This window comes from Rhinatrema bivittatum, chromosome 6, assembly GCF_901001135.1.
Source record: "Rhinatrema bivittatum chromosome 6, aRhiBiv1.1, whole genome shotgun sequence".
NCBI classification, from domain to species: domain Eukaryota; kingdom Metazoa; phylum Chordata; class Amphibia; order Gymnophiona; family Rhinatrematidae; genus Rhinatrema; species Rhinatrema bivittatum.
Genome location: NC_042620.1, coordinates 348,344,186 through 348,367,133, shown reverse-complemented (window position 1 = coordinate 348,367,133; position 22,948 = coordinate 348,344,186). Strand labels below are relative to the sequence as shown.

The 22,948-nt window shown below is 41.6% G+C and overlaps 1 protein-coding gene across 5 annotated transcripts in view; it reads left to right on the top strand.

The window, feature by feature from the left end:
- LOC115094582 (transmembrane 9 superfamily member 2-like) overlaps nt 1-22,948 on the top strand; it is a 467,181-nt gene that overhangs the window by 240,039 nt on the left and 204,194 nt on the right. For all 5 annotated transcript variants that reach the window (XM_029607790.1, XM_029607789.1, XM_029607788.1 and 2 more), the window contains exon 9: nt 534-642. In XM_029607790.1, the coding sequence (XP_029463650.1) occupies nt 534-642 (109 nt within the window). The remainder of the gene's footprint in view (nt 1-533; nt 643-22,948) is intronic.

Genomic DNA, 22,948 nt, shown 5'->3' with positions numbered 1-22,948 from the left:
CATTGGGCTGACACAGGATACTTTTTATGTTATCTGTTTTAAATGTTCTCTGGTATGAAAGAAGCATTGCTGGCCCTCTTGAGTTTTACTGTCTTAGCAGAAAATATTAATTCTTAGCTTGGCAGCTTCCTGTCTTTTCTTTGCTGCATTTAAGTTATGATTGAATGAAAATGAAGGTGCTTATGTTAATTCTTACCCAATGCATTTCCACTACATTCTTACCCAATGCATTTCCACTACATTCCAGCAACTTTAAGGTCTATTGATCTCTTAGCAATAAATAGTTAGATTTCAACCAGGAATGTGTCATCTGCATGTACAATGGCAAGACATGTATGAACGTGACAGCTGTATTAGGTGTGTGAGCTTCAGCAGCCTGGGGCTGAGGTGTGAGGATCCCAAACCTGAATCTTAATCTCTTGCATGGGCCATAAGGAAGAGCAGGGAAAAACTAAACTATAATGCACATTTTTCTGATTGTTATTTTAGGTTTGCACTTCAATGAAAAGGTTGCATTTCTTTTTTTTGTGCAGCATCATGAATTCTCTTGTAATTGTCCTCTTCTTATCGGGCATGGTGGCCATGATCATGTTAAGAACTCTTCATAAAGATATTGCAAGATACAATCAGATTGATTCTTCTGTAAGTACTGTTCTTGTAGTTTTTGAGTGGATTTATGAGATTAACAGCTATTAATTGTACTACCTACCTTCACTTGTGTGAAATACTTGTGTGCATTTAGTAGTTCCATTAATTGCAGAGTCTACATGTATGCAAGAATGAGCCATAAAATATAGGGTTAAGAAGTGAATTACTAAAAATCAGTATGCTTTTAGTTGTGAGATTTTGGGATCCTAAAAACTTGTTAGTGGTGCCACGTTGCCCTGTCAAATAGCACTGATAATACTATACAGTCAGGAGGCGTGTGGAAAGAATGAAGGTTCTTCAATACTTGGAAGATATTTCTATTCAATTTATTAAATAGGCAGCTCCTTATGTACAAACAAACAAGGTTAACAGTCTCTCGCCAAAACCTCCCTACAGAGACCCAGTGTTTTGCCTGATGCGTCGGGAGGGACGGCATAATTAATAGTGAACTCTCTTCAGCTGGATGAAGAGTTATGCCTTTTGGCGAGAGACTTAACTTTGTTTGTACATAAGGAGCTACCTATTTAATAAATTGAATAGAAATATCTTCCAAGTATTGAAGAACCTTCATTCTCTCCACACTCCTCCTGACTGTCTGATACTATTTTGTGTGGTTCTCCACTCCCATTATTGTGCTTGAAATACCACTGATAAACCATGAAGCTGAAAGGTAGTTTTCCAGCAGCTGCTTTGTGAGTGTCAGCTAGAGTTTCAGCTGAAAATTCAGTTAAATCTAGCCAGCTAGATTTTGATTGGCTAGATAGCTAATATAGGGCCTTATTTTCCAGACGGATCGCACGTGATAAGGGACATTTCGCACGTGAAAAGTCCCTTATCGCGTGCGATACCAAGATTGGGGCGGAGTCAGCCCCAGAAGAGGAGGAGTCAGAGCGTCATCGGGGCCGACTCCGCGAAGACGCCGCGGACGATGAAAAGGTAAGGCCCTTTTCGTGTCTTAGTTCGCGCCCAATAGCTACACCTTCTATGGTGGCACTATTGGGTACGAAACTGGCAGCGATCGCTGCTGGCTAGCACAGGACCGCCCCCCGTTTCGGACCCCCACCCCTCATTACCTAAAGTATCGCAGGCCTGCGATACTTTAGAAAATGAGGCCCATAGCTAACCAGCTATGGGCCTCATTTGAAAATCTGTGCTGGCTAAGTCCTTTAAAAACATGTCATGATCTATCTATCCTCCTTTCCAGCATATTACAATAAACCAAATTGCTCCTGACCCCTGCCTTCTGGTGCTCCATAATAAAAAAAAAAATAAAAAATAAAAAATTGCCCCTACCTCCACCTTCCTCCCTCCCGACACCTGATGTAAAAAATAAAAACAAATGAAATTCAACCCCCTTCCTGATTTCTTTATCTTAAAAGTATTTGAGCTCCTCCCATTGTTACCCCTTCTTTACTGACTTACTTCCACTCTCAAAAACTCCATATTAAATCCCAACTGAGCTCAGGACTTGTGCTTCCCTGCCAGCTCAACATTCATCATTGCTCTGATACGACAAATAGTTTAAATTACTAGCATTGTTAAAGCATGGCTGAGCCAGGAAATATGCATAAATCCTGCCAGTTTGGCTTGGGATTGACTTTGGTGAGGGGAAAAAATAGGAAGTAGGGATAGGAAGAAAATAGGGGTTGGGGGAGGGAGGGATTCAGATACCTTTGAGAGAAGGGGAAGATGGACCTCAATTTGTTTGTCTTCTTTGGGTGCAGGAGAGAGGAAGGTGGGCTCAGGTGCCATACTTTTCATCCTAACATCTGGAGGGAGAGTGGTCAGCCAGATGTAGACCTAGAGTTGGCTAGCCAAGTTAGGCAGCTAGTGTTCAAAATTTTTGGAGTCTCCAGGTAAAACCTGCACAGAATTTTAGCTAGATAAAAAGGTGATGCTGGAGGAATACTATGTACCTGTACCTGTCAGCTGTACAGACTCCACTGGTCCTGGTGCCAGTCGCCAATCCCCCTTGTGGGTTCGAGGAAGATCTGGCCACCTCGCCTTCCTCCCAATTGGTGTTGGCATTGGCAGCATTCAAGGAGGAGCTGGAGTGGGTGCTGCAGGGCTTTGGTTCTGTGGCACCGACGACACTGGAGCCGGTGCTGCTTGTCAACGTACTACTTCTGGAGCAGCTCAATGTGCTCATCGTTGCATTACTGACCCAGCTGGTGCTGGTTCTTGGGACGGTACCAGTGCCTGGTGAGGTACTGAGGCCTCCCCCCCCCTACCGATACGGTGGTCATCGCCGGTTCCTCCAATGAGGAAGCTCCACTGAGGCCAGCGGAGATGCCGAGACCTATAGTTCCCCGTTCAATTCCATCAGTGCCTACACCTCTGGACATAGGCCGAGCACCTAGGGCCCCATCCTCTGTGGCATACAGTGAGGAATGAGGGTCCCTATGACCCCTGGGGAGATGATCAAGCTGAGTCCTCCGAAGACTCGGATGGTCTCCCATCAGACCCTTCTTCTCCAGATGAATGAAGGAAGTCTTTGCTTGAGGACTTAACCTTTCAGGGTTTGTGAAGGTGATGACAGAGGCCATCCCATTTCAACTTTTATTCCCAACAAGATAAAAAACAAACAAACCAAAAAACCCACACACACATGTATATGCCAGGGGCCTAGACACACCAAATCTCCCATTCCTCCCATCACCGTGCCACACCCCGATAAAAAGATTGCATGGGCTGATCATCCCCGATTTCCTACCCCAAACCTGTTCCCTTCTTAAAAAAAAACAAACAAAAAAACCCCCTCAAATTCCCATCCCCTTTACATCCGCAAATGTGCCCTGGAAACCCAGTAGGAGGAGAAAATAGTTGCTTACCTGTAACAGGTGTTCACCGAGTACAGCAGCATGTTAGACCTCACTCATGGGTGACATCATCAGATGGAGTCCAATTCGGAAAACTTATGTCAATTTCTAGAACTTTGACTAGTCACACTGAGTATGCCCAGCATGCCGTATACCACGTGTCCACGCGGAGTCCCTCTTTAGTCTCATAATATAGAATTATGATAAAAATAAAAAATAGGAGAAACCAAACTCTGTGGTGCGGTGTTCAGGTTCCATGAGGACTTACCAGCAGGATGGTAGTCCTCACACATGGGTGAATCCCTAGCTGCAGGCTGCTTCCCAACACAAAAAGGGGATCAACAGACACACAACCACTTGCCAGTGGGTACAACACCACCAGTGCTGTTGGTAACAGAGGGAGAGACAGCCTAAGCCCAAACAGGCCCTAGGTTGGAAGAGTTGGATTCTACACCTCAAACAGGTTCTGAAGGACAGACTGGCTAAACTTACTATCACATTGGTCATTCCTATCCAGACAGTAATACAATGTGAATGTGTGGAGAGAATTCCAACCTTGTAGATCTCCTTCCCGGAACTGCTCGCAAGTGGGCCACTTGATGCTCAGACAGAATGCATTTTGACATGACCCACAATATGCAGCCCCGTCTGGGCATAACAGAAGGAGATACAATCTGCTAGCCAATTGAATAGTGTCTGGCAATGATACCTATTCTTATCAAAAGAATAAAGGGTGGACTATCTATGGGCTTCTGTCCACTCCAGATAGAAGGCTAAGGCTCGCTTGCAGTCCAGACTGTGCAGTGCTTGTTTGCCTTGGTGCAAATGTGGCCTAGGAAAGAATATTGGCAAGACAATTGACTGGTTAAGATGGAAATCCATCACCACCTTAGGCAGGAACTTACGGTGTGTATGCAAGACCTCCCAGTCATGATAAAACTTAGTATAAGGTGGATAAGTCACTAAGACTTGGAGCTCGCTGACCCTATATGCTGAAATGACCGCCACCAAAAATATGACCTTCAGGTCACAGGTACGCAGTAGCTCAAAAGGAACTTTCATCAGCTGAGCTAACACCACGTTGAGGTCCCATGACACAGAGGGAGGCCTTAGAGGAGGCTTCAACAGAAGCAGGCCCTACATGAAATGTACAACTATAGGCTATACAGAGATGGGCGTATCATCTACACCTTGGTGATGGACGCCAACTGCACTAAGATGAACTCTGATGGAGTTGGTTTTTAAGCCAGCCTCTGATAGGTGTAGAAGGCAATTGAGCAGTTTTTGTGTGGGGCAGGAGAATGGATCTAAGGCCTTCTGCTTACATGACACGGAAAACCTCCTCCACTTCAGTCCATAGGATTTTCTAATGGAAGGCTTTCTAGAAGCCATCAGGATCCAAAACACATCTTCAGAAAGATCAAATGGCTGCAGGATTAACTTCTCACCATCCAGGCTGTGAGCGAAAGGACCTGGAGGTTGGGTTGCCGCTGTCTGCCCTGATCTTGCATCATGAGATCTGGGGAAGTCCCCAGACTGATCAGATCCTGGATGTACAACTACCACAGGAGTGGAAACCAAACCTTCCACCACCGGAAGACCTGCGACCTGCCTGCCAAGAGACAGTCAGGCTTTAGTATTTTTCGCCCCCTCCCGCTCGCCCCCACTGACCACCCGAACCCTCCCCCCTCCTCCCCCACCCGACCCTAAACCCTGCTAACCTACTTTTTCCTTTTATTTTCTCCTTTTTACTGTCTTTTCTCTGCCTCTTCCTGATCCCTCTTGCAGCATGCACTGGAGCCGGACGAAACCGGAAGACCTGACGACTCCTCCCCCTTGGCTGACGCGGCTGACGTCACAGACGCCGGAAGCGCAGCCAGGAGGGAGGAATAAAAGCCAGAGAAGGCCCGGGGGCGGTGGATTCCACCACCGGAAGACCTGTGACCTGCCAGCAAAGAGACAGTCAGGCTTTAGTATTTTTCGCCCCCTCCCGCTCGCCCCCACTGACCACCCGAACCCTCCCCCACCCGACCCTAAACCCTGCTAACCTACTTTTTCCTTTTATTTTCTCCTTTTTCCTGTCTTTTCTCTGCCTCTTCCTGATCCCTCTTGCAGTGTGCACCGGAGCCGGACGAAACCGGAAGACCTGACGACTCCTCCCCCTTGGCTGACGCGGCTGACGTCACAGACGCCGGAAGCGCAGCCAGGAGGGAGGAATAAAAGCCAGAGAAGGCCCGGGGGCAGTGGATTCCACCACCGGAAGACCTGCGACCTGCCTGCCAAGAGACCGTCAGGCTTTAGTATTTTTCGCCCCCTTCCGCTCGCCCCCACTGACCACCCGAACCCTCCCCCCTCCTCCCCCACCCGACCCTAAACCCTGCTAACCTACTTTTTCCTTTTATTTTCTCCTTTTTACTGTCTTTTCTCTGCCTCTTCCTGATCCCTCTTGCAGTGTGCACCGGAGCCGGACGAAACCGGAAGACCTGACGACTCCTCCCCCTTGGCTGACGCGGCTGACGTCACAGACGCCGGAAGCGCAGCCAGGAGGGAGGAATAAAAGCCAGAGAAGGCCCGGGGGCGCCGCACACCGAAGGAGCGCACCAAAGGGGCAGGCCCCTTCAGACGCCCATTCGAACCCCATTCAAACCAGAAAGAAACCAAGTTCAACAATCCAACCCAATCAACGACGACAGTCAAACTGAAATATGGAAATGAAAGAACAAACATACGAACATCCAATATCGGTCTGCATGAACAAAGGTAAGTACAACAACAACAATTTGCATGACAAGAATAGAACCAAACACAGTAAAAAAGATGCACATAAAAAAAATAACAATCTAATACAAATAACAAGAACAACCAAAGAAAACAAAACAATTCTAAATAACCTACTACTGCTTACATTTATACTAGTGAATGCACAATCAATCTCAAAAAAATTTCCAATCATTTCGGACTTACTATACAATAAAAAACCCAACTTTATTGCAATAACGGAATCTTGGTTAAAAAAATCAGATGTAGTATTAAAAAATCAAATAGCCCACAAAAACTATGATGTCTTCTCTGTCCCCAGAATAAACAAACGAGGAGGTGGATTACTTCTGATCATTGAAAAAGCCCTGAAATGTAAACCAATCCCAATAACACCACCACCAAATCACGAAATCGCTATCTTCAATACAAACAATATACAAATTTGCCTAATATACTGTCCCCCTAGTTTACTGGATCTAAATATATCACCTTTGATTGAATTCATTACAACACAACTGAACACTTCAAAACCAACTATAGTGTTAGGCGATTTTAATCTGCATATGGATACCCATCCCCCATCTAACACATGCCAAACCTTAATGGATGCCATGACAGCACTCGAGTTCACACTAATTACAGATAAACCAACACACAGAGCCGGACACTCTCTAGACCTAACTTTTATAAACAATAAATACATAGAACACCTAACAACTAGCTATACTCAAATCCCTTGGTCTGACCATTTCCTGATCCAATCAAGCATGAAAATTCGACACCATCAGACCATAACAAAACAAACCCCCATTGAACTTACATATAGACCACCCTACAACTGCGAAGAACTAAAAGACAAATTAGAAGACGAACTAACCAACATACCAGCTACAGACTGTTGCCTAGCTACAGACCATTGGTTAGAATCAACAAAAAAAATAGCCAATACGGTAAACCCCTTGAAAACAATACATATCAAAGAAACTAAACAAAATAACCAATGGCACAATACAAAAATAAAGGATGCAAAAAGAAAACTCAGAAAATTCGAAAAAACATGGAGGAAAAACAAAACAATTGAAAACCTAACCAAATTCAGGAAACACCTAGCTTACTACAAACAACTAATCTTAAATACTAAAAAAGATTACTATAGTAATAAAATACAAAAATTCGCCAACAACCCAAGGACCCTCTTTGCTATAGTAACAAATCTTACAACCGATAAGCAAGAGTCAACTCAAAGTATACCAGAATCAAAATGTAACGAAATAGCTCAATTCTTTAGTGACAAAATATCAAACCTAAGAAATAAGCTCCCAAATAACACCAAACAAGAAATCATAATGCAAAAGAGAGATGTTAACCCATGGTCAGACTTTGAAGAAATATCACAACTAGAAGTAGAATCTATGATAAAAAATACAAACCCCGCTCCCCATATGATTGATACCATACCCACAACAGAGATAAAAAAGATCACCAAGGTAGTAGCCCCAACCTTAACGAACATCATAAACCTATCCCTAACGGAAGGAAAAATGCCAGACATACTGAAAGGGGCAATCATAAAACCAATAATAAAAAAGAAAAATAGTGACCCCCTAATTCTCAACAACTACCGTCCAGTTTCCAACCTCCCATTAATTGCCAAATTAATAGAGAAAGCAGTACAAAAACAATTAGCTGGACACCTAGACGAAAACAACATACTATACCCTTCACAACACGGTTTCCGTAAACACTACAGCACTGAAACATTACTCCTTTCATTAACAGACAACATCTTAAGAGGTTTCGATAACAGCAAACATTACATCCTTATAATGCTAGACCTATCCGCAGCTTTTGACACGGTAAACCACCAAACGTTACTCAAAAGACTAGAAGAAATAGGATTATGTAACAAAACGATCAACTGGTTTAAATCATACCTCAGCAATAGGTTCTTCCAAGTCATGATAAAAAACACTCTTTCAAAAAAACTTAAACTCGAAACCGGAGTACCTCAGGGTTCAGCTCTGTCTGCCACCCTCTTCAATACATATATGCTGCCCCTTTGTCACCTATTGGCAGGACTAGGGATAATTCATTACATTTACGCTGACGACATTCAGCTAATTCTACCAATAGAGGACTCCATTGATAAAACACTAGGATTAGCAAACTTGTACCTTGACATAATAAAACAACTTCTAACCCAAATGGAGCTGGTTATTAACATTGATAAAACAGAATTCCTACACCTTGAACGAAAACAATCTGAAATCATCAAAATACCAATAATGCTAGGAAATAACCAGAAAATAGAACTGGCCGAAAAAGTAAGAAAACCTGGGAGTAATAATGGACCCAGAAATCAATTTAAAACAACATATATCCTTAAAAGTAAGGGAAGGCTATGCAAAACTCATGATACTGAAAAGATTGAAACCGTTACTCACACCTGACCACTTCAGAACAATCCTACAGACACTTGTTTTCGCCAGTACTGATTACTGTAATGCACTCTTACTGGGACTCCCCACCTCATCAATCAGACCACTGCAAATACTCCAGAACACTGCAGCCAGAATTTTAACAGGAAAAAAAAGAAGGGACCATATAACTGAAACTTTAGCAGAACTACATTGGCTACCAATTGAATACAAAGCCTTATGCACAATACACAAACTAATATATGATAAAGAAGCTGACTGGCTAAATACAGCTCTAAGAGTCCATGTACCGCAAAGGAACCTTCGTTCGGCTAACAAGGCACTACTAACAATCCCCACAGTAAAATCAGCTAAACTAACACAAGTAAGAGAAAGGGCTTTATCACTGGCAGGGCCCTTTCTATGGAACACAATGCCCACTGGACTAAGATTACAGAGCAACATCAAATCCTTTAAAAAAACCTTAAAGACATGGCTCTTTAATCAAGCCTTTCCAAAAGAAACAGTGGGGTAGAGAGGGAGAGAGAGAACGAAAAATACAGGAAATCGCAAGCCAAAATAAATGGCACCACAATATTATAAATACATAGTACAGTAGAGAAACAGACCAAAGGAAGGTACCACAATAAACCTTCCCACAACTATTTCATCACTACCCAAAAATGTATATTTATTAATGATATTGTTACCGTTTGTAGCTGGCACTTGTTAGAATGTACGATACCCACCTTTATATACATTATTTGTGCCTATTTGTGAACCGTTGCGATGGTACATAACTTAGCGACGGTATAGAAAAGTTTTTAAATAAATAAACCTGTCTCGGCCAATTAGGAGCTATAAACATCATAGTCCTTCTGTCCTCGTAAAGCTTCAAGAGAGTCTTTGCCACTAAGGGAATCGGAGGATATGTGTATAGAAGACCCTTGCCCCAACTGATGGGCCAGGGCGTCCAAGGCTTGTTTGCCATCCAACCTGTACAGGGAACAGAATCAAGGTATCTTCCTATTGTAGGGAAACGCAAACAGATCTGCATCCGGGCTCCTCCCAGAGGCTGAATATCCGATTCGCTACCCCTTAGTCCAGGATTGTATTTTTAGAGAAAAGTTTGAAGGAAATAATCTGTTGGAGAATAAGTTGGTGTGAAAAATGTAAAATTTGAACTATTGTATTATTTTGAAAAATTGCTCATGGTGGTGTACTGCATTATGAAAAAATTGTGGATTGTAATTAAAAATTTTTGTGAAGGATATAGAAAATATTTGGGATATGTGATGTGTATATGTTGCAGTGAGTGGATTTTTATGGGTTATTGTTACATTGTCATGGATATTCATGAGATAATTAAAAAAAAAAAATCAGGAGTTACTCTTAAACACTACATATGGTGGTGTGTTCCAATAAAACTATGTTTGAAATAATTTTTATTTGTAAAAAAATTGGTGGTAAATGAATAATAAACCTAAAACTTGGTGTATATCCCTTCTCATACATGTTTTCACTAAAGAAGACCCTGGAGAAGCATAATTGCTGGTGGACTAGAGCAGGGATGAGAGTGGGGTAGACACAATCCCATTTACAGAAGTGAATGTATGGGAAGAACTAGGAAAACTGAAGTGGACAAGGCCATGGGGCCAGAAGGGTACATCCCAGGATACTAAGGGAGCTCAGAGATGAGTTGGTGGGTCTGCTGAAAGACCTGTTCAGTAGATCACTCGAAATAGGAGTGGTGCAGCAAGATTGGAGAAAATCACTTGTGGTCTCTGCTTCACAAAGGGGGTAGCAGAGAGGAGGCTGGAAACTACAGGCAAGTTAGCTTCACCTTGGTGGTAGGAAAATTAATGGAGACTTTGCTGAAGGAGAGAGGGTGAATTATCTATAATCTAACGGTTTGCTGGACCCAAGGCAGCATGGATTTACCATGACAAAGTCTTGTCAGACAAATCTGATTAGTTTTTTTGATTGAGTGACTTAGAGAATTGGTTCAAGGAAGAATGCTTAATGTGATTTACTTGGATTTCAGCAAGGCTTTTCATACAGTCCCACATAGGAGGCTCGTGAATAAGATAAGTTTGGGTGTGGATTAGAAACTGGTTGACTGTCAGGAGACAATGTGTAATGATAAATGGAACCTGATGTCAAGAGAGAATCGTGTTACGTGGAGTGCCTCAAAGAATGGTTTTGGGGCCGGTTCTGTTCAATATTTTTGTGAGCGATATTGCAGAGGGGTTGGAAGGAAAGGTTTCTGTTTTTTTGCGGATGATACTAAGATCTGCAACAGAGTGAACATACCTGAAGGAGTAGAGAGAATGAAAAACAATTTAATTAAACTTGGAGTGGTCGAAGATTTGGCAGATGAGATTCATTGCCAAGAAGTGCAAGGTCATGCACCTGGAGTGCAGCACTCCAAAAGAGGGGTATGTGATAGAGGTCAAAAGACTAATGTGTATGGACCGGGAAAGGGATTGTGGGGTGACTGTGTCTGGTGATCTGAAGGCAGGAAAGCAGTGTTACAAGGTGAAAGCTAATACCAGAAGGATGCTGGGCTGCATAAAGAGAGGAATAACCAGCAGAAAAAGGGAGTTGAGGCCTCACCTGGAGTACTGTGTTCAGTTCTAGAGACTGTTTCTCAAAGAGGATAGAGAGAAGATGTAAAGTATTTGGAAGGTGACCAAAATGGTGCGGGGTTTGTTTTGGAAGACCTATGAGGAGGATCTAATTATGTATACCTTGGAGGACAGAAGGAACAGGGGGGATATGAGACAGACCTTCAGATACCCAATAGGTATTAATGATGCACAAACATAAAACATTTTCCCTTGGAAAAGAAACTATACAATTTAGGGGGACACAATATGAAACTCCAGGTGGGATGTCTCCGAACCAACATCAGGAAATATTTCTTCACAGAGAAAGTTGATGGATGCCTGGAATGCCCTTCAAAAGAGGTGGTGAGGATAAGAACAGTGAGTGAATTTAAAAGGGCATGGGACATTGCGGATCCCTAAAGTCTTGAGGTTGAAAACTAAGAAAAGGGATAACCTATGTTAACTTTAGGTGTAACATTTCTGCATGGAAAGTAATCTGAACAGCACAGCAGCTTCTACTCTTAACAGAAAACACGGGGGCTACCTGCAAGAAGTGATAGTTATTACTCTTAATGGAACATATGGGGATGACCTGCATGGCGCATCAGTTACTATCTTTAATAGAACGCATGGGAGTAACCCTCACAATGAGGCAGTTACTACCAATGTTTTTTCAAATATTTGAAAGATTGTGTGCGCAAACATTTTCTTGTGCAACATATTACAAGCCAAGTTCAAATTTGTGACTTCAAGCCAATATAATGCAAATAATATTGGGATTTCTTAGGTGCATCATGTTTTGCTGAGTGCGCATGATTCATGACCTGTGTGCACGCGCACAGCTTAGAGGGAACAGTGATTAACTTAAGCCACTTGCTGGGCAGACTGCATGGACTATTTAGTCTTTATCTGCCATCATTGCTATGTTACAATGCTATGTTACTATCGTGGATGCAAGTTTTTGGGGCTGGAGAACACATTGTATGGATCAAGTAGCACAGGATCTGTGGTCCTCTATCAAGGCAAAGTGGTTAATTAAATCATTTCGAAACCAGAACACTCTGGTTGGCTATGAATCACTTCCAACAGGTGATTCATGGGAAGGTGGTCAGGAGGTAAATTCAACTGTGCCACAATGGTGTGGTGTATGTGAACATAAAGGGGAGTGGGGGCTCAAAAAGCTCTCAAGTGAGAAACAGGAGACAGTGCTGTTATTAAAATAAGATATCATCACTTGGCCTTTACGGCTCATATTGCAGGATGAGAAAACACCCAAGCAGAATATCTGAGCAGCATTCTCTGGACCCAGGAGAATGGGAACTAGGAGAGGGTGACCTTCAATCTCATTGTGGAGAAATGGGGTAGGCCGCTGATGGATCCCATGACTACCAGAGAGAATGCCAATTCACAACTCTTCAGCAGAGGAGGGAAGTTGGATGCAAAAGGGATAGATGTCCTGATGCATCTTTCTTGGCTGTCAAACTGCATTTTTCTTCATGGCCTCTAGTATGGAAAGTAATTCAGAGGATTGAGACATCCAGGCCTGGTCATTTTGGTGGCACCAGACTAGCCAAGACATCCGTAGTATGCCAAGCTGATGCAGATAAGACTGGGAAATCCATTGAAGGTTCTTCAAGGTAGACAGCTGCAGTATCGGGGTCCGACAGTAATGGAGGACCCCCTCACTATTTGCTTACTGCTTGGCTGTTAAGTGGGCAAGTTTGAGAGGAGTGTTTCTTCAATAATAGCTAATGTTCTGAAGACATGGAAGCCTTCCACTTCTTTAGCTTAAGTTAAAGTATGGAAAGTGTTTGAGACATAGTGTCAGAGGCAAGCTATTTGTCCCAGGAAAGAGGCTCTCCCTTATATTTTTCTTTCCTTTAAATGTTTTTGAGAGGGTGTGGCAGCTCAATTCCATTAAGGTACAAGCAGCAGCTATACCTTTTCAAAGGAAGGATTCAAGGAGTATCATCTGGATATGTCACATCTTTCTCAGCAGTTAAACAGATCTGGTCTCTATTCTGCCAGATAGTGTTCCCCTGGAATCTTAATTTGGTTCTCAGAGCACTGTCAACATCTCCTCTTGAGCCTCTGAGGATCTGACCTTGAAGTTCCCGGTAGCAACATGCTTGGCAAGGGTTTTTGAGATTCATGCTCTTTCTTGCAGAGATCATTTTCTGATCTTTTCAAAGGAAAAGGTGACAGGCTGGTGCCATCTTTTCTGCCAATGGTCTTCTCAATTTCATTTAAACCAGGTCATCTTACTTCTGGTGTTTTAGAAGTATTGTCAAGGGTCTGAGGAGTCTCTTATTAAAATATATGAACAGTAAAAAGCTCTTTGTCAAAGATGGTTTACATCTGTCTGTGGCAGGAAAAAGCATCCTAAGAGATAAATTTAAATCCTGTTTCATAAGGCATTTAAACTAGATGTCGGGGGTGGCAGAAGGAAATTAGAATGCACCCCCAAATACAAATGCAAAGGAAAAGGGTGAAGTGGATAACAAAAGTCAGCTAAATAAGTCACAAAAGGAGTCCAAGAAAAGCAGTAACCTTAACGAGAAAAGCTGGAAAGTTATGAGCACAAATGCTCGTAGTTTGGGCAATAAAATCCCAGATCTGCAAGCCCTAATGGTGGAGGCGGACTTGGATATTGTTGCTGTCAGGGAGACATGGTTCACGGAATCTCATGATTGGGATACAGCCATACTGGGCTAAAACTTGTTAAGGAAGGACATAGAGAACAGAAAAGGGGGAGGAGTGGCTCTTTGTCAAAATAATATCCAAGCATCTGAGCTGCAAGGAAGATGGGACAAAGAAGAAGCACTATGGGCCGACCTAAAAAAAGATGATGGGGCTTCTGTTTTTATTGGAGAGGTTTACAGGCCTCCAAATCAAATGGAAGAACTTGACAGAGATCTGGTTGAAGACATCCAAAAGATGGGAAAGAAAGGAGAAGTGATTGTTGGAGATTTTAATCTGCCAGATGTAGACTGGAGAATCCCTTCTGCAGAATCTAACAGTAGTAGGGAGATAGTGGATGCCCTGCAAGGGGCTCTGTTCAAACAAATGGTAATGGAACCCATGAGGGAGGGAGCTATACTCAATTTAGTACTCACTAACGGAGATAATGTTTCTAATGTCCGGGTGGGTGCCCACCTCAGTACCAGTGATCATCAAACTGTATGATTTCATATCATAAGTAGGATACGGAAAAGTCACACAAAGACCCGAGTTTTGCAGTTCAAAATCATGGACTTTGTTGAAATGGGGAATTACCTGAAGGAAGAACTAGAAGGCTGGGAGAAAATGAGAGATGTGGAACAGTGGACCAAACTAAAAGGAGCAATTACCAAGGCAACTAATCTAAATGTTAGAAAAGTAAAGAAAAGCAAAGAAAAATGAAACCTATCTGCTTCTCAAAGGAGGTGGCTGATTAAATAAAAGCTAAAAGAACAGCGTTTAAGAAATATAAAGGATCTCAAAGGGAGGATCACAAGGAAGAATATCTGGTGGAACTGAGGGAGTCTAAGAAAGTAATCAAGAAAGCAAAAAGTCAAGCGGAAGAAAGGATTGCCAAAGAGGTAAAGCAAGGTGACAAAACATTTTTCAGATACATCAGAGAAAGGAGAAAAGTCCAAAGTGGTATAGTGAAATTGAAAGGTGAAAAGGATCAATGTGTGGAGAGAGATGAAGAAATGGCAGAAATATTAAACAAATACTTCAGTTTGGTGTTCACTAAAGAGGATTCTGGAGAAGGACCGTCGCTAGTTAACAAGAAACTGGAGGGGAGTGGAGTAGATGAAACTCCGTTTACAGAAGAGAATGTATGGGAAGAGCTAGGAAAACTGAAAGTGGACAAAGCCATGGCGCCTGATGAGGTTCATCCCAGGATACTGAAGGAGCTCAGAGATGTGCTGGCAGGTCTGCTGCGTGACCTGTTCAATAGATACCTAGAAACAGGAGTGGTGCTGAGTGATTGGAGAAGAGTGGTGGTGGTCCCATTTCACAAGAGTGGGAGCAGAGAGGAGGCTGGAAACTACAGGCTGGTTAGCCTCACCTCAGTGGTGGGAAAAGTATTGGAGTTGCTGCTGAAAGAAAGAATAGTGAACTATCTACAATCACAAGATTTGTTGGACAAGAGGAAGCATGGATTCACCAGGGGAAGATCCTGTCAGACAAATCTGATTGACTTTTTTGATTGGGTGACTAGGGAATTGGATTGAGGAAGAACACTCAATGTCATCTACTTGGATTTCAGCAAAGCTTTTGATACAGTCCGGCACAGGAGGCTTGTGAATAAAATGAGAAGCTTAGGAGTGAGTGCCAAGGTGGTGGCCTGGATTGCAAACTGGTTGATGGACAGAAGACAATGTGTGATGGTAAATTGAACTTACTCTGAAGAGAGAGCGGTGTTAAGTGGAGTGCCGCAAGGATCGGTATTGGGACTGGTCCTGTTCAATATCTTTGTGAGCGATATTGCGGAAAGGATAGAAGGTAAGGTTTGTCTTTTTGTGGATGATACTAAGATCTGCAACAGAGTGGACATGCCGGAAGGAGTGGAGAGAATGAGACAGAATTTAAGGAAGCTGGAAGAGTGGTCGAAGATATGGCAGCTTAGATTCAATGCCAAGAAGTGCAGAGTCATGCATATGGGTTATAGAAATCCGAAAGAACTGTATTTGATGGGTGGTGAAGGGCTGATGTGCACGGAGCAGGAGAGAGACCTTGGGGTGATAGTATCTAACGATCTGAAGTCAGCGAAACAATGTGACAAGGTGATAGCTAAAGTCAAACGAATGCTGGGCTGCATAGAGAGGAATATCTAGTAAGAGAAAGGAAGTGATGATCCCCTTGTACAGGGCCTTGGTGAGGCCTCACCTGGAGTACTGTGTTCAGTTCTGGAGAACGTATTTCCAAAGGGACAGAGACTGGATGGATGCGGTCCAGAGAAGGACGACCAAAAAGGTGGATGGTCTTCATAAAATGACTTATGAGGAGAGATTGAAGAACCTAAATATTTATACCCTGGAGGAGAGGAGGAGCAGAGGTAATATGATACAGACTTTCAGATACTTGAAAGGTTTTAATGATCCACGGTCAACAACAAACCTTTTCCGTGGGAAAAAATCAGTAGAACTAGGGATCATGATTTGAAACTCTAGGAAGGAAGACTCAGAACCAATGTCAGGAAGTATTTCTTCACGGAGAGAGTGATGGATGCCTAGAATTCCTTTACAGAGGAAGTGTTGAAGACTAAAACTGTGAAGGATTTCAAAGGGGCATGGGATAAACACTGTGGATCCATAAAGGCTAGAGGATGAGAATGGAGAGAAGAGCCATGGGGGTGGCTTGCTGGACTGTTGGGTACTACCTGGAGATTACTACCCTTACTCAATAAGCCTTCACACAGTTAATGCAACTCCAACATTGCTCTCTACGTCAACGGCAAGGGGAAATGTGGAAAAGAGGATTTGCATTCAGACAACAACCAACAAGGACTGAACTATACAGTCTGGGTAAACAAATAAGCGTGGGGGTAGCTTGCTTATTGTGGCGGTTACTACCCTAAACCAATTAAGCCTGATACTTCACTTTGAATGCATAAACAGCGTTGCTCTCTGTTTCAACGGCAGGGGAAAATGTGGAAAAGAGGATTTACATTCAGACAACATCTGACAAGGCATTGATCTGTGCAGTCTGGGTAAACAAACATCGGGTTAACTTGCTTGATGTGGCGGTTACTACCCTTAACCATTAAGCCTTATGCTTCACTTTTGATGCAACTCCAACATTACTCTCTGCATCAGCGGCAGGGGGTGGCAGGAAACTTGAATCAAACAGTTACCAACAAGGGCCCTGAACTTGGAGGTCATTGAAACAAGTATGGGAAAATATGTGGGAGCTTGCTGGGCAGACTGGATGGGCTGTTTGTTCTTTTTCTGCCGTCATTTCTATGTTTCTATATTAATTGCTTCCACAAATTGGAGGGGGTTGTTTGTTCTGTTTGGTGGTTAAAAGAAGGGCAAATCAGCTTCTAAAGCCACAATTGTGAGATGGATCAAGTAGGTTATTGCATCAGTGTACCTCAGGGGGTGGAAAGTTCCAGATGGACTTCATACTCACTCAGCACTCATACAAGCTGCTTCTTGGACACAATGTAGGAGAATGTCACCCGGGGACATTTGCAGAGTGGTGGTGTGGTTTTCCTTACATTCCTTTTCCAGGCACTATTGACTGGATTGACAGGGCAAGGGGGAGACTCTTTTGGCATGGGAATTCTGAGAGTCACATTGGCTGTCTTCCACCCAGTGTAAGGGAGGGAGGGTATATTCCATTGGTTTGGTTTGGACTGGTCTGGTAGAGAAGCTGAGGATGGTGAAATTTGTACATATCGTTAATTTCCTTTCCTTTAGTCTTACCAGATCAATCCAGGACACACCCAGAAAGAATGTGACTCTGGAATTAGAACTGGGTACCAGGTTGAGGGATCAAAGTACTGTTGTTTCACTGCAGATTTTGTTTATTAAAAGAAAAAGAGAGCAATAAGAAAAAACAAAGAATTGTTTACTTGCTGTAGTCATTTGGAAGCTTCTATTGGGGTAATTTTGTTGAAAGCTTGGTCACAAAATACTGGCTAAGTGCTCTGTTCCTCTAGCATTTAAGAGACATAGACAGCTTAGAAAATTTGTCTTTAACTTCATCTATTGGCAGGAAGGTAGGACTGAAGAAAAGGAAATTGGCAAGTATGATCTTCACCTAAATTTATTTTATTTTTTGATTTTTACATCTTTTGTTTTCTCATTTTTGGCCACTGCTTGTCTTGTTTTCATTCTTGTATGGTACTATCATCTTTAGTTTCATTTGTAAGCAATGATCATGACTCCCTTATTTATTTATTTTGTATTGACTTGCAATTTGTAGTTGTAAAAAGCAAAGTCTTCTTAAAGGCCATTTAGAATAGTAATGCAGGATTTCCATAAACACAGTGCTCATTAACATTAACCAAATCGGACTGTTCAGATATTCCCAATGAATAGTCATGAGTTTATATATACTTCACTTGGAATACATATCCAGCGCAGCTCACTGCTTCAGCGACAGGGGGGAATGAAGTAAAGAGGATTTATATTCAGACAACCAACAAGGACTGAATTGCACAGGCAGGGTAAACAAACATGGGAGTAGCTTGCTTATTACGGCGGTTACTACCCCAAACCAATTAGCTAGATACTTCACTTAGATGCAGCTCCAGCACTGTTGTCTGCAACGATGGTGGGGGTGGAAGGGAATTGGAACCAAAAAGTTATCAATAAGGGCCCTGACCTCAGCGGTCAGAGTAATAGATAAGTATGAAAACAAATAGGTGTGAAAGCTTGCTGGGCAGACTGGATGGGCCGTTTGGTCATCTTCTGCCGTCACTTCTATGTTTCTATGTATATGTATACTACTTCTTATAAAAAAAACACCTTTCAATGAAAATGATCCCACATAACCTCCCTAAACAATATGAATTAGCTCTTTTCGACTCTCAATACCTGCAAATTTGCCTTGTATATTGTCCACCCAAACTTCTAGATAGCAACATCTCTCCACTCCTTGAGTTTCTTATTACAAACATCAACATGAAAAAACCAACTATCATCCTTGGCGACTTCAACCTCCATACAGATGCCAACCCCAACTCACCTAGCTGCGAAACTCTACTAGACATGCTATCAAGCTTAAATTTCTTCCTTCAAGTGAACAACCCCACACATAAAGCAGGTCACACACTGGACCTGATTTTCACCAATAGTTTCTTCACAGATACTTCCATCTCATATAACCCAGTCCCCTGGTCTGATCACCATCTCTTACTATGCAAGACTCAAATGAATTACAACAACCCAACAAAAAATGACACACAAACTGATCTTCTCCTTCAAGAGCTGGGACATCAACTAGCGAATCTAGATTTATCAAACATAAATAACGCTATCCAATCCTGGTCTCTAATCACTGAAAAAACCGCTAACAACATTAACCCAGAGAAAGTCAAACGACTAAAGAACAAAAAAGAAAATCAAAACCCTTGGTTCAACACCACTCTAAAAAAAAACCATGAAAACGGCCCTCAGGAAAATTGAAAAAGAATGGCTAAAAAGCAAACTGCCCGTATCTCAACAGAGATACCGCACACAACTAGCTGCCTACAAAAAATCAATCCAAAACACAAAACATGACTACTACGGTAAAAAAATAATAAACTCCACTAACAAATCCAAATCTTTGTTCAACATAGTAAACAACCTCATTGCCGATAACTGCAACTCCAACGCAACCGTATTAAAAAAAAATTTAAGCCAAGATTTAGCTATCTTCTTTAAGGACAAAATCTCCAAAATAACTGATTCCCTCAACACCACATCAAGCATTCAAATATCAACAAACAGCATTTCTCCATGGCTTGACTTCAGACCTATTTCTAATATGGAAACAGGAAAAAATGATGAGAAAAATCAACCCAGCGCGTCATGACTTGGACACCATACCCACCCGTGTACTAAAGGAAATTGCTCACCCACTAGCCCCGACAGTCGCAGCAATCATTAACAAATCACTCGAGGAAGGCGAGCTCCCTACCAAGCTAAAAATCGCTACAATCACACCTTTACTAAAGAAAAAAAACCTCAACCCAGAAGACCTAAACAATTACCGCCCAATCTCGAACCTACCCCTTTTTGCTAAATTGACGGAGAAGGCGGTCCTGAAACAACTTAACGAACATCTAGACGACAACAAAATACTTTATCCCACCCAATATGGATTTAGGAAAAACCACAGTACAGAAACCCTCCTACTCAACCTTTCTAACACCATACTAAGAGGATTTGACAACAAAAAAGGGTACCTACTGATCCTCCTGGACCTCTCTACAGCCTTTGACACAGTGGACCACAAAAAGCTTATTTCTAGCCTTGAATCCATTGGGCTTGCAGGCAAAACTCTTAGTTGGTTTACATCGTTCCTTAAAAACAGGTATTTCAAAGTTTCCTACAACAACAAATCATCCAACGCTATCCCCCTCGAGACAGGAGTGCCACAAGGATCGGCACTATCACCCATACTATTCAATATCTACCTTATACCTTTATGCCATCTCCTATCAAGCCTAGGTATCACGTACTACATGTACGCTGATGACATACAAATCCTCATTCCAATAATTTCCTCCGTAGAAGATGCATTGTCAAGAGCAGCCTCACATCTTGATGCAATCCGAAACATGCTAATCAACCTAAAATTATGCTTAAATATGAGCAAAACTGAATGTATTCTAATCATAAGAAAAAACTCTGAATCAAAAACCACACCACCCTTCCAAATTGACAACATCCACATTCAACTTAAAGACAACGTAAAAGACCTAGGCATATGGTTAGACAATGAACTAAACTTCAAAAAACACATTACTACATGAACAAAAGAGGACTTTCATAAACTACAAGTAATCAAACACCTAAAACCGTTGCTTCACCCCCATGATTTCAAAACCGTCCTACAAGCCCTCATCTTTACCAGTTTGGACTATTGCAACTCTCTCCTGATTGGCTTACCTAAAACATCCTTAAAACCTTTGCAGTTACTGCAGAATGTGGCTGCCAGAGTCCTGACGGGTAAAAGAAAATCTGACCACATAACCCCCGTCCTTAACAATTTACAGTGGCTACCGATAGAGAAAAGAATAGAATTCAAAGTTCTCACAATTCTTCATAAAGCAATTTATAAAGCAGACTACACAGCCCTGGATAACATTATACATATTCATAGATCACCTCGCACGACAAGAACATCAAGTAAACTCCAATTAGTGATTCCTTCTCTTCCACATGCCAAACTGTCCTCCACAAGAAACAGAGCCATTTCCATCATTGGCCCGAAGTTATGGAATTCGTTACCTATTCACCTGACCGCCCAAGAAAACATAAAATCTTTTAAAAAAGACCTTAAAGCCTGGCTACTCAGCCAAACTCTCACATACTGCATGCTCAAAGATTATAAAGGATAATTCCACAGATCTCTCCCTGTGTGTCCCTCCATCCGTCATACAATCTCCCACCTTTGACTAACTTTCTTTCTGACTCCCAGAATCCTTCCCTTTTGTTCTATAGCAGATGACCCTTACATGATTTGAACTCAGATTTCTTCTTTTACCTATTATATGGTATTTCGTGATCTGTTTATGCTAATGTTCTATACCAGTTTTTACAGTGTTTGCTGTTAAATCACTTTAAATGTATCAGGTTGTTGTAACTGTAAACCGGAGTGAAGGTAACTCTGCTATACCTAGGTATATAAAATATGCTAAATAAATAAATGTCACAGAGATGAAAATTTGGAGTCTCTGAATAATGAAAGATGTTACTAATAGGAAGAAAATGTTGTGCCCTAAGCCTGGAGGCTCATGGCTATAATTGCTGTTCTCTCATCTCCGCAAAGCCATAGAGCAGCAGTCTGCATTGCACCTGAGACATGTGGGGCAAAAATCAATACAAAGTTTTCTTTTCATATAAAAATTGTAGAAAATGATAGATTTTGTAATATAAATAAGAGAAGATACATATGCAAAGTAGGATTAAATCCTATAAACTGTGTATTCAGGTTCTTTATGGTTCTAAAATCCCTAGTGGCAGAAAATTTTCTCTCATTTTCAGCATGTGGTAGAAATCCTTAATGAGTGCAGTCTTTGGGTAATACAAACTTTTTTTTTATGTCTGTAAAAAAGCAAGGATGCTAATTGGCATTTTCTTAGTGACCTGGTTATCCTTTGGTGTTCTAGCCACTACCTTTTTAAATTCTATATTGGATTTTGTTCCATGTTTTGATACTGTGTGTGGAACTCTCACATACACCAATAAAGACAGCTCTTATCATCCTGCACCTATGTTATGTTTCTGTGCAGCCTGTAGTGACTGCCTAGCTTTGATACCAGTACAGAAAGGATAATTTGTTTTTAATGTAAATTTGCAAATGTGCTCCATAGCCCCTGCCAATGTTCATTGTCTGTCTTTCATCTGCTGCTAAAAACAACAAGGGGACAACCTTATGCCGTGGAAAGATTTTATTAATATATTCTATTAAAGAGCCCGACTCCGGCCGAGTTTCGCCAAGTAAGGCTGCATCAGGGGCTAAAAATCAAAATAAAAGATATTTAAAACAATCAATAAAATTACAAATCCATATTCATAATTTTTTAAAAATTATAAAAAAATTTTTTATAAAATAAATTTTAACTACATAAACATAAACATAAACATACTTACATGCTTACATTGAATTATCTTTCCCATTATAATCTGTTAACTATATAGCATATCATGTTAACTGTTCAAATGTCGTTCATGGTTTACATTATTTACTTCCACTGTTTAATTTGTTCTCTGTAAAGCCTGTTGCAGTTTTAGTTATTTGTGAACCGAGATGATGTTCCCAACATATCCCGGTATATAAAAACACCTAAATAAATAAATAAAATAAATATGTAGTAACAAAGTGACAAACCAAAGCCTAAATCTACAATTGAATTAAACATAATTAGAAAAACAAAACTTAGACATGACTTAATCATATAGCAAACCATACCATAATTAACAGATATAGCTAAGTATCTTATCATTGGATGTCAGTAATAAAATCAATTTACAGACTGAGAAAA